Below are 13,069 nucleotides of genomic sequence, written 5' to 3'. Positions count from 1 at the left end.
TCCCAGCTACTTGGGAGGCTGAGGCAGGAGACTCGCTTGAACCTGGGAGGCGGAGGTTGCAGTGAACTAAGATCATGCCATTGCACTGCAGCCTGGGCGACAAGAGCAAGACTCCGTCTAAAATAAAATAAAACCTTGTGTTGACTATTGTATAATTCCATTTACATGAAATATCTATCAAAAGCACATCTATAGAGTGATGTCAATCAGTGGTTGCCTGGGGATAGGGTGAAGAAGGAGAGTGACAAGTGGGTAAGATAGAGATCTTTTGGGTTGGTGGAAATGTTCTATAATTGTATTGTGGTAATGGTTGTACAACTCCAAATTTACTAAAAATCATTGACTCACCCTGAAAAAGGGTGTATTTTATGGTATGTAAATTATGCCTCCGTAAAGCTGCCTAAACAAGATCCAGTGCTGAGCTCTAAGGGGCTGTGATCGCCTAGTCTCGTGCTTGTTCATATATCATGTGATATGAAATAGAAAGTATGTCGGCATCTTCTTGTTAAAGCTCTACCCTTTTAAATCATTGTGGTGAAGGGATGCAGTTACACTTAGTGGGTGCTTCATGAAGGATAGGACATTTTAAAAAGGAATTATCTTGATGGTCCTGGTTCACGGCATTTAGGGGATGACATTGGCTGGTTTGGATGGAGGAAGATGATTCAGAGAACAGGGCAGGCATGGGTTTTCCAGGATAAATAGCCATGTGGATGACAGAGAGGTGGGAGAGGGGTGATGTGATGCTCTCGGGCCTTTGCCTGTGGACACCAGGGGTCACTGCCCAGAGTGTTAGCCGTAGGACTGGAGGGTCCATGGCGCCCTATAGACTAAAGAACTTGGGAAGGGTGGGTCTTTTTTCTTTCATTCCTTCAGTTTTGTATGGGGCCTGGGATTTCCATCCATGAACTGGAGCCTCAGATGGACAGTGAACTTGGAATACCGTACCTTCCCCAGTTGTCAAGTCCTGTACTTAAGCCCTGCTTAAGCGCTTGTAATTACTTTCTGCTGGATCAGATCCCACCTCCCCTGCTCAGGATTCAGGGCTCCTCACCTGAGTCCTTCACCAGCCTCACCTTATTTAGCTGTATCTACTCCCACCTCCATGTCTGCCATGATTACATTTATTTTAGGTAACTTCATCTCCATCCTGTGGGAGGTCTCCTCCTGTAGTAATACAGTAAAACATTTAAATATATTTCCCCCTACTTTTTTAAGATTCAGCCTCATTTAACTATCTGGCAGGCTTTCAGGGTAGACCAAGAAAATTGTTATCTTCCCCTTTTATCAGTGAGGATCTTGAAGCTTAAAGTAATGGACGGATCAGCTGTCTTAAACATATAAAGTAAAATTTAAAGTAATCTTAACCTATCCCTACTGGTACAGGATACATTTTATATTATTAAACAATATTTTGTCCTGAAGGCAGGGACCATTTCTTTATTATTTTGTTAAACTAATAGTACAGGGCTGAGAGCAATATAGGGGCCTCATGCACATGGTTTAATTTTGTGTATTAGAAAAAGGATGAAGTTTAGATTGCAGAAGAGGCATAGAAACCTTGGTATATTTAAGCTGAATCACTCCTCTGTGTTTCTGTTGGTTACAAGTTTGCTCTGCCCCATTAGAGAGGGCCAAGATGTCTTGTGACTATGTCAGACAGTGAAATATGACTGCCATTTAAAAGCCTCGAAATTGATCACCATCCTAATTTTCAGTGGAGCCCTGGTGACTGCGTAATACACAAGACACCTCTACAGCTGGTTCATTAAATTTGGATGATTCGCGTTGAGTTGGATGAGAATAAATCCAGCCATTGTGTCAGATATTAATTGTAAATCAGAACCAGCTATTTATAAATCCCAAGATGTTTGATAAAGCTAATTTTTCCAGGGTTTGTGTTTGATGTCAACTCTTTAAAAAATATGCTTCAAAGTGGTTTTGTGTATGTGTATATCATTATTTTTAAAAATTTTGAGCAGAATGTTTTGTTGCTCTACTGGAAAATAACAGGCCTCATTTTGAAGTTTGGCTCTAAGGGACTGTTGCCTAGATTTTCCCAGGATCTGCTTCCAGCACCTTCCAGGAACCTTTTGTTTCAAAGCTACCGTTGCTACTGTTTAAAGGCCATTCCTTTCCTTTTTTCTTTCTTTTTTCTTTTCTCTTTCTTTCTGAGAGAGGGTATTGCTCTGTCACCTAGGCTGGAGTACAGTGGTGCAGCCATGGCTCACTGCACCCTTGACCTCCTGGGCTCAAGTAGTCATCCCGCCTCAGCCTCCTGAGTAGCTGGGACTACAGGCATGCACCACTGTGCCTGGCTAATTTAAAACACTTTTTTTTTTTTTTTTTTGTAGAGATGGAGTCTTAGTATGTTGCCCAGGCTGGTCTCAAACTCCTGAGCTCGAGTGATCCTCCCACCTCAGCTTTCCAAAGTGCTGGGATTACAGACATGAGCCACTACAGCTGGTTTCATTTTTCTCTATTTTGAAATCTTCCCTTTCGAGTCCTTATTGTTATTCTTCCTTCAGCAACTTTGCATCCCTAGGAACACTCAGTAAAGACTGGAGTTATATAAGAAATACTTGAAAACTAACACTTAGTTACAAGTTTGATTGTAAAGTCCTTGAATTCTAGTTCTGGGACTTGTTTGTGTGGAATCCATGGCCCTGGCTTGGAGTATTGACTACACTGAATGGTGCCTTATGTCATGACTTTTGGAACCAGTAGACCACAGAGGGCTCAGAGCATCTTGTGTCCAAAAAAATATGAAGAGCCCAGAATGATTTCTAGGACATAAATGATTATAGTATCTTCTCCCCATTCTCAACTTGTAGGAATTTGGCAGATTCGGTTGAAACAGTAGTATCTCAGTTTCATTATAACCAGGATCTCGGGAGAAAAGTCACACTGCCAGGATCTTGTTTTATAGTGAGTCAAACCTAAGCCTGTGAGTCATGAGGCTGGGATACTTGGCCCAGCTCTGGTATGAACTAGGGCTGTGTTCGTGGCCTTGTATTCGTGGCCTCCGTTTTCCTGTTCCTAAAAACGAACTATTTGAACTACATGATCTGTCTCCCAGATTCCTTCCCCCAACTGATGTGCATATGCATATATTGCTTTCCTACTCCAAAATTAATTTCACCTCTACCACTTCTATTTTTTAATGTTTTATTTTTTCTTTTAGGTAGAAATGCCTCTGTTTTCCTCCTGTAGAAAATTTTGCCTGATGATAGGTTTTGTTGTTTTTTTTGTTTTTCTGTTTTTTTTTTTTTTTTTTTTTTTTTCTTTTTGAGACAGAATCTTGCTCTGTCACGTAGGCTGGAGTGCAGTGTCGTGATCTCGGCTCACTGCAACCTCTGCCTCCTGGGCTCAAGTGATTCTCCTGCCTGAGCCTCCCAAGTAGCTGGGATTATAGGTGCATGCCACCATGCCTGGCTAATTTTCTGTATTTTTAGTAGACACGGGGTTTCACCATCTTGGCTAGGTTGGTCTCGAACTCCTGATCTCAAGTAATCCACCTGCCTCAGCCTCCCAAAGTGCCAGGAACACAGGGGTGAGCCACCACCCCTGGCCCTGGTAATGGTTTTATACAGTCAGATGAAATGGAATGGGAAGGGCTACTAGCATTTAGCACCAAATGAACTGGATATTATTCGAGTGGAGTACTTGGGAAAAAGTGGGTTCAACAAGCCAATGGTTGTCCATGCTCAGTTGAGTTATTTCTGGAGGAAGGTTTCATGTACTCCTTAGCAGAGGTTTTAGGCCTTGAGCAGTAATGAATTTGCTAGGGAGAGACATTCCTCATGCTTTTGTTATCTGTTTGCATTTCAGGACCACAGTAGTAGCAGCAGCTGCCTTCTTGGACGCCTTTCAGAAAGTGGCAGACATGGCCACCAACACACGTGGTAAGCGGATGGAGGCTGACTCCCGGTGTTAACTGCATTCAGCACGTGGTTTCTTCCCCTGGGGTGGCTGCATAAGAAGATGCAGCTTAAGTTATCAGAGCTGAGCTGACTCGTATTTTCCCATTTTTTAAAACTCTGTGGGATTCCACATATTAGAAGTTGCAACTAGTTTTCCAGATAATAAAGCACATGTGAAGAAGAATGAAAAAGGAGGAAAGTGAACCACTGTTTCTGCATGAGTTGGCTTGATGGATTTTTTGATCACTTTAATGACGTGCTGGTTGTGGAACCTTGAGCTATGCCTTTGGTTGCAATTTGTGTTTTCCTCCTTACATGAGTTTTCCTTGTTTGCTCGTGAAATGGGAAGCAATATGAATGATTGGATAGACCATTTTTCTGAGTTTCCATAAAATGAGGAACCCTTTTAAAATAAGGATCTCATTGTGTTGTATCTATTTATGTGTCCCTCACATTTGACCGCAAACCTGTTGAGATAGAGACTATGACTTGTTCACATCTGAAACCCCAAAACATAGTGCCTAGAGCATAGGAGATGTTTAAAGTATGTTTATTAAATCAATGAAAAAAATTTAATGGCTTCAGCAAGTACTGAATCATAGAAAGGTTATTTATAACATGTGAAAAGTATAAAAAGAAAATGAATGCCCCATATGCCTGACCATCTTTAGAAATGCAACATTATGGTTGGGTGCAGTGGCTCATGCCTGTAATCCCAGCACTTTGGGAGGCCGAGGCAAGAGATCCGAGGTAGATCACTTGAGGTCAGGAGTTCGAGACTAACCTGGCCAACATGGCGAAACCCCATCTCTACTAAAAATACAAAAATTAGCACTCCAGCCTGGGCAACAGTGAGACTCTGTCTCAAAAAAAAAAAAAAAGAAAAGAAAAGAAAAGAAATGCATGCAACATGACCAGTAACAGATGGTTCCCCTATTCAAAGGGAGGAGGGTGCTTTCCTTTTCCTTGCAACGCAGCTACTCTCTCCTGCCTCTTACTTTGCGTTGTCTTTCTGGGTCTCCTTGTTGTACCGGCAGCTATAGGCCTGTTCTTTTCATTGTCGTGGTGACATTGGTAAATTTGAGTTGGCAAGTGTTGGGGACTGCTCCCAGGCACATGAAAGTTTCTCTGAACCACCTGATGGGCACCTTCAGTGCAGTGATACTCATTTATCACGGATGCTTAATGAAATATTTGAATGAATTTGCAGCAAGAACCCTTCTCATTCATTGAACAAACTCCTTTTATTTCAGGCACTATCATGGGACCACAAAAAGCAATATGACTGTCCTTGTCCTGGAGGGGCTTACAATTGAGTGGGGAAAATGAGATGTGTAAATAAAGAATTTCAGCATAGAAATAATATGTTTGGTATAGTAATCGTTGTAGAACAAAGTGCCGGGGAATACAGAACAGTGAGCAATTAACTCAGGGAGTGGAGGAGGTTTTCCTAGGGCAGGTAACATTTCTCATTTCCAGGATGCCAACAGGGTTTTATAACGTTCCCTTGGAGAATGCAACAGAGAAATTAGAACCATGGTTTCTTCATCCAGTATGTCAACTTGGTGTGGATCTTAACCAGTATCGTTTTAAAAGTCCTTTAACAAAATTCCATAGCTTATGTGTGTCTGTTATAGAAACTTGAGAAAATACAGCCGTAAAGAAGAACTTAATATGCAAACCATTGCAGGGTTAATAATATTGCATTTTATATTTTCTTCTACTTCAGCAGTGTCTGGAACTGGACTTGCCAGCCATATTGATATCTTTCTGTAATAGCCATCAGAATAGGTTTTTTTTTTTTTTTTCCTGGCAGAATCTCGCTCTGCCTCTCAGGCTGAAATGCAGTGGTGCAGTCTTGGCTCACTGCAACCTCTGCCTCCCCAGATTCAAGCAATTCTCCTGCCTCGACCTCCCGTGTAGCTGGGATTACAGGCATGTGCCACCATGCCCAACTAATTTTTGTATTTTTAGTAGAGATGGGGTTTCACCATGTTAGCCAGGCTGGTCTCCAACTCCTGACCTCAAGTGATCTGCCCACCTCGGCCTCCCATAGTGCTGGGATTACAGGCGTGAGCCACCGTGCCTGGCCCAGAATGTGTCTTTTTTTAAGAAAGCTGCTCTACTGTTTTAAGGAACTTAGATATCTGGCATTGCTTGTTTGAGGCTCTATGATAATAACGTTTTTATATTTTAATGTTTAATTCTTGGATGGATCCTATAGATGGACTGGAAAGAGATCCCCAGATTGTCCATAAGTTCCTGTAGTGGGAACCTGGGATTTTGAAGATGCTGCTCCCACAATGGTTCCTGGCGGGACACTGGAGGGTCTGGAAATTGTCATCTTTGAAGGGAAGAAAAACAGCCATTATTTGTGCAAAAAGAAACCAAAGAGCCTCACTGCAGAAGTGATGGGGGTAGAGTAGTAGTTTGGAGGGTGATGTATTTCACCAAAGGCAAATAATCTCATAGTGAACAAACCCCTGCTTTGACTAGGCTGGAATGCAATGGCGCGATGTCGCCTCACTGCAACCTCTGCCTCTTGGGTTCAAGTGATTCTCCTGCCTCAGCCTCCCAAGTAGGTGAGATTACAGGCGCCCACCATCATGCCTGGTTAATTTTTGTATTTTTAGTAGAGACAGGATTTTGTCATGTTGGCCAGACTGGTTTCGAACTCCTGACCTCATGATCCACCCACCTCGGCCTCCCAAAGTACTAGGATTACAGGCGTGAGCCACCACACCCGGTTGCTTTGACATATTTTTAGACCATTGGATTTCAGATCATTTTTAGTGATGCCAGATACTTTCTGTTTAAAATCCATATGTACTACTATTTTCATTGAATGTGGGAGTGTGAGAACTCTCAAATGACCTAAAAGTATATGGGTGATAGAAAGAAGGTATATTTTACAGAGATAAGAGAAACTTGAATATCCTTCTTAATAAGTGTCAGAAGTGACTTTTATTAATTTTTGCTTAAAAATTTAAAAAATAGAACATTCTCTTTAGTTTAAAAAATTGAAATAAGTAGGCTGGGTGTGGTGACTCACACCTGTAATCCCAGCATTTGGGAGGCTGAGGCGGGTGGATTACCTGAGGGCAGGACTTCAAGACCACCCTGACCAATATGGTGAAATCCTGTCTCTACTAAAAATATAAAAATCAGCCAGGCATAGGGGCGGGCACCTGTAATCCCAGCTACTCGAGAGGCTGAGGCAGGAGAATCATTTGAACTTGGGAGGTGAAGGTTGCAGTGAGCCGAGATTGTACCACTGCACTCCAGCCTGGGCGACAGGGCAAGACTTTGTGTCCAAAAGAAAAAAAAAAATTGAAGTAAGTGTATAAAGTAAAATCTACCCTCCCCACCTCCCCGCCCCTCCCAGGAGTTGGGTTTAGTGTCATTTACAGATGTTTTTGCATATATAAACAAACATGCCTGGGAGAAAACAAAAAACAAAAAACTAGTTTTCCACAATATGTGGAATGACACATGGAATAAAATATACCTGTGTGACCTTTTTCAGAAGGTAGCCCCTAACAAACATTGTTCCTGTGCTTTTTACAGCATAGTATATTATAGTTACCTTTCCAGTACCTATAGATCCACCTGATTCTTTCTAGCGGCCAAATGGAATTTCTGAATATAGCACTGTCTGAATATAGCACAGTTGAATCATTATTCTATTGATAGATATTTAGGTTATCTCCAGGTATTTGCTGCTACAAGATCTGCTGCAATTAATGCCCAAGTATATATCCTTTTGGAGTCCTACAAGTGATCTATTTTTAATGATGTATGGATCACCAGGGAAATGATAATCTGTAAAAAGTGCTTCAGGCTGTTTTGGTCAGCAGCAAATAGATTTGGGCTTAGGGTTGGTGTAGGCGGTGACTCTAACAGAGTTTGTGATTTGGTATCTACCCTCTCCAGAAAGAGTATCCTTGGTTCACTCCCTTGCTTAGAGCCTTTACATGTTTTTTTTTTTTTTAAAGTCTCTCATGATGGAAGTGGTAGGAGGGAATTACAATTATTATTAAGTACATCTCTTCTGGGCAAGTGCCCAGAATTTCAAGCAAGCAGGTTGCTCTGGTTTCCAAAATATTAGCATCTCATATTGTTTCCCAAAGGAAACAGCTTTGAGTGGTCTTTGTCCTTTATAGGAAATCTTTTGCACTAGCTATTAATAAAATTTACTTAGGAAAAACTTTGCAAACTAGTCAGTATAAGAGCAAAATCAGTCTAGTCGTTATGTACCTATTGTTTAACAGAATGTGGAAATATGTTAGAACTTAATTGCTTTCATTGTTTTTTAAATGAAAGTATGTAAGTGGATATTATAATGTGTGTATTTGTGTTAATAATTAAACTATAATGGAATTCCAGTTTATTAGCACTAGACAGAGTTCCATATTTTGTTGATTTTAGACACTGGATGAATATACAATTTGTTTTAAATATGAAAGTACCATTTTCTGTATTATTAGACACAAAGAATTGGTTTCTAGGTATCTGGTAGACATGGAACCCAAGGCTTTCTGGAGCAGAGTCTCTGCTTCCTTCACATCCATAATGGATCAGCATGTGGCTCTCACAGGAGCTGAGAAATATTTGAACTGAGTGGCATGCATTTGTCTGGGCTACTTAAAAAAATAAGAAAAGGAAAATTAAGGAAATTAAGAAAAAGATGATAAGTACCTACCACATAGGCTATGGTGAGAATAAAAAGACTTAATACACATAAACCACTCAGAACAGAGCCCAGCCCATGGTACACATTCAATAAAGGCTAGCTATCCTGATTTTCAGTCTTAAAATCATGCCTACTTTTTAGGGTAACAACTTAAAGAATCTGGACATTAAAGATGATCTAGTTTGCCTGGATCCATTTCCTTCCTTCTGAGAATCTGAAATGTCCTCCTCAGGCATTGGATGTATTATCATCTAAACTTTCCTGAGATGGTTGTTCAAAACCATAAAAGTAATTACAGAGGTACACAGGCAGATGAAAAGGAGAGTCACACAACACTGCTCTTCAAAGGCCCTTGCTGACACAAGCAGATGGCACAGTGGCCAGGATGGGCCAGTGCTGACTAAGAGGGAGTATATCATCCACTCTGTACTCCGTGCAAGTCCCTGATGTGTAAGGGCACAGGCTTGCAGGTGTTCAAATTTTATTCCCCATTTTGATCCTGAATGCATTAAAAAAAAATCTGTGTAGTTGATAATCTACGTAGTTGAAATAACAAAAGTCTATATGTGGTAGTTAGAGTAACCACTAGCTTGGGATCTGGGATGCGTAGGTTTGACTTTGTGCCTTTGCAGCTATTTGATCTTGAGTAAATATTTCCCTTCTCTGGGCTTCCATTTTTCCACCTATAAAGGGTCTAGGAGCCTAGATGATCACAAGTAATTTTTTTTTGGCTCTAATATTCTATGATTTTAAATCTTGCCTTGGTGCTCATTAACTATGAATGAAGTTGGACAGTGTAAATTTCCTTTTCTATATTATCTTTAGAGCTTCCAATTTTTGCTCTGATGACAAAGGAAGTAGAGGAAGTAAGATTAAGCCAAAGATAATGGAGAGAGAAGGTTAGAAGAGAAAAGGGAAAATTACAGATGGGCATTTGGGTTGAGGCCTCTTCTCAGACTTGAGTGTGTGCAGGAGGAAGGCAGGTGGATGCTGGACCTTCTAGGACAGGCATCGAAGGCTAGACCAACAGACATGCGCTTTAGTCAGCGAGTCTGGATCGCCGAGGTTGATGAAGAAAATTGCTGACGGTTTAGTTCTTACAAATGTGTTACACGTTTGCAGTACAGATTTTGGTAAATGCCATGGTCTCCAGATCTGGCATTAGGCATCACAGTCACTCCAGAAGTTCACTTTAAGGGACAGATTTCAGGGCCCTGTCACTCCTATGGAATCAGAATAACTAGGTGAGACCCCAGAATCTCCAATTTTGAAAAGCTTTCCAGGAGATGTTGCTCTCCAGTGAGGTATGTTTGTGCTGTCATGTAAAGCCTCTTGCCATCTTGCCGTAACCCACCTGTCCAATGGTGACTCCCTGCCCATGGCCGGCAACTGCACCCAGGAAGAACTGCTCACTGTTTTCTGAAACCCTTAAAACCCTTGATCCCTATCTGCTGGCACATGTGCATTCCAGGCCCAGAATGCCCTTTCCAGCCCTCCCCCTCTTAACCCTGTCTGTATGCATGAGGATCTGCTGCTGATCTCCCAGGGGTTTAAGAGCTGTATCACTTGTGAGACCTTTGTCTCCCCTCAGGAAGTAAACTGGGTCCTTGCTCAGGGCCTCAGGGGACATGCTGGGGTTAGAGGAGTCCCCTAGCTGTGCTGTCACTATCTTCCCCACCAGATTGCAAATACCTCCAACAGGGCCTGCTCCTTTCTGAAGAACTCACATTCCCAGATGCTGAGTATCCGGCCTTCAGCAGGGTACAGACCCATCTGCTGAATGAATGACTCTGCAGCTTCCACTTTCATGCAGCCCTCATGGATCCTGGTGGGAAGCCCGTCAGCTCTTGGGCAAGGGGCTGTTGGGATGGGGTCTTGGCAGGATTCCTCCCTGGAGTTGAGAATTTGAATCTTGGTGACCCCTCCCTGAGGTCAAGTCTCTGGTGCAAGGGACCGCTAGGTAGAAGGCACCCACCCTGCTTCAAGGATGGCGTGGAGGAGGGGAGGGAATCTTCTCTCTGAGGGGAGAAGGTGCTGGGTTATTTGGGTTCTCAGCTGGGTTGTTTCCTGGCTCCAGCCAGACTGCTCTTGTTTGCTCCTGAGTTTTATTTTAACCAGATTGTTTAATTGGGACTTCACTAGCCTTTAACTTCAGGATTGACTTTGGTGTTCAAGCCCAGAACTCTTTCATGTAATTAGAGTCTTAGTATTTCTACCTAGCAAACTTTTTTTTTTTTTAAAGATTGATAAATAATAATCTACATGTTATGGGGGTACATATGATACTTTGATAAATTCATATAATGTGTAAAGTTCAAATCATTTGAGAGGTGGAGGTGGGTGGATCACTTGATGTCAGGAGTTTGAGACCAGCCTGGCCAACATGGCGAAATCCTGGCTCTACTAAAACTAGAAAAAAAATTAGCTGAGCTTGCTGGAGGGCCTTTAATTCCAGCTACTTGGGAGGCTGAGGCATGACAATCACTTGAACTCAGGAGGCGGAGGCTGCAATGAGCTGAGATCATGCCTCTGCACTCCAGCCTGGGTAATGGAGTGAGACTTTGTCTCAAAAAAAAAAAAAAAAAAAAAATCAAATCAGGGTAATTGGGGTATCTATCCCCTGAAATATTTGTCTTCTTATTGCTACCTAGCAAACTCTTTAGCCTCAAATTGAAAAGAATTTTTTTCAAATTAAAAACATCATATAAAAGGCCCTTCTTGCTGGTCTGGAACTGAAAATTCTTTGAATATTACCATAAAGGAATGTAGTCAAATTTTTTCATTTGATTAAAAATAAAAAGGCATATCAGCTGGGCGCGGTGGCTCACGCCTGTAATCCCAGCACTTTGGGAGGCCGAGACGGGTGGATCACGAGGTCAGGAGTTCGAGACCAGCCTGGCGAATATGGTGAAACCTCATCTCTACTAAAAATACAAAAATTAGCCGGGCATGGTGGCAGGCACTTGTAGTCCCAGCTACTTGGGAGGCTGAGGCAGGAGAATCGCTTGAAACCTGGGAGGCGGAGGTTGTAGTGAGCCAAGATCGCACCACTCTACTCCAGCCTGGGTGACACAGCAAGACTCAGTCTCAAAAAAAAATAAAAAATTCTAGAAACCATCTAAACTGTGTATATATGTGTGTGTGTTTGTGTACACATATGTATGTATGTGTATCCATATACTTTTTATACTGAACACTTTTTATAATCTCAATCTTAAAGTACAAATAAAATCTATACAAATGGTTGATGTTTATAATAATAGGCAACATAGCTAAAAACTGTGGTTATTATATAAGGATAGCTTCAAGATAAATTTCCCGGTGCCTGAGCCCTTCTATACACAGATTTTAGAGCTGCCGTTGCCCTAGCAGGAGGTGATGTAAAAAGTATTGTTTTAAATGGGTTCGTAAATGTACATTCTGCTTTAGGTTTCATCATTTTGATGTTTTGCCACTTCAATTTGTCTTGCGTCATTTTAATTTGTTAGCACAATATATTTAGTCATATACATCTGCTATGAATAAAACATCTTTTTAAAAATGACCTAGGCATGTGAAGTTTGTCTTACCACTTTCCATTGTTTAAAGCTGGCATTTTTTGGGGTATGCTTTCTGTGAAACTTTAGACTTCGTATTGCGCCTAGGACAGTAGGGTGTCATGCATTTTTAGCATTTTTACAACTCACACTATACATAAGGACTGGAAATAACAAATGAATCTGTATATTTATACAGAGTGTTTTTATTTTATACATTTAAAAAATACCTTGTTTTTGATGTTTTTCAGTTGATGGAGTTACGGTTGCTTATGTGTTTGATTATTTTGGTGGGCAGGTGTGTATATTTAGGAGATTTGTAACCGTGAACCTAGCATTACCGCTGATAAAACGAATCCCTCCTTTCTAATCCCATCGATCTTTTCTTGATGTAAAAACTGATGCCTGACAACAGCACTGTTCCCCATTTGACAAGTGGCCTTTTATTATTGATCTTTGGTTGGGTAGCAACAGTTGCCGGAGAGAATTGTTCATTGTGGTCAACCAGTGTTCCTGCCTCAGTAGTGATTTGCTTTTAACCATGTCTTCCTGGAATGACACTTGAAAGGGCAGTCGTCATGTGTTAGCCTAGAATGAACTCACCGGAATCTCACATTTACCAAAACATGTCCTGGATCCCCAGGGCAGGATGTCACCAGAATTCTATAATCCTCCAGCAGGCATAGTGAGGGATATCAGAATTCCACACCCAAGCATGCGTGTCTGTCCTGCTCAGGATTATCTTATCCCTAACAGAGAGAAATTCTTGCCCCATTCAGTGGGGTTTCCCCATTAGGCTTTAGTGTATTACCCCAGATGATACTTGAATTACATCTGGATGCGTGTGTGCTGTTCTCTGTCTAACCTCGGCAGCCTTCATCAATGCTGGTGAATTATGTGGTGGTGGTGGTGGTGGT

The 13,069-nt window shown here is 41.6% G+C and overlaps 1 protein-coding gene across 6 annotated transcripts in view; it reads left to right on the top strand.

Annotated features, from left to right (window-relative positions):
* Positions 1-13,069, top strand: part of MTSS1 (MTSS I-BAR domain containing 1) — a 184,715-nt gene that overhangs the window by 27,624 nt on the left and 144,022 nt on the right. For all 6 annotated transcript variants that reach the window (XM_033203547.1, XM_033203544.1, XM_033203549.1 and 3 more), the window contains exon 3: positions 3,832-3,905. In XM_033203547.1, the coding sequence (XP_033059438.1) occupies positions 3,832-3,905 (74 nt within the window). The remainder of the gene's footprint in view (positions 1-3,831; positions 3,906-13,069) is intronic.

Source organism: Trachypithecus francoisi, unplaced genomic scaffold (assembly GCF_009764315.1).
Source record: "Trachypithecus francoisi isolate TF-2019V2 unplaced genomic scaffold, Tfra_2.0 Lachesis_group7, whole genome shotgun sequence".
NCBI lineage: Eukaryota > Metazoa > Chordata > Mammalia > Primates > Cercopithecidae > Trachypithecus > Trachypithecus francoisi.
Note: the sequence above shows the minus strand (reverse complement) of the source record. Positions and strands in the feature narration are given on the sequence as shown.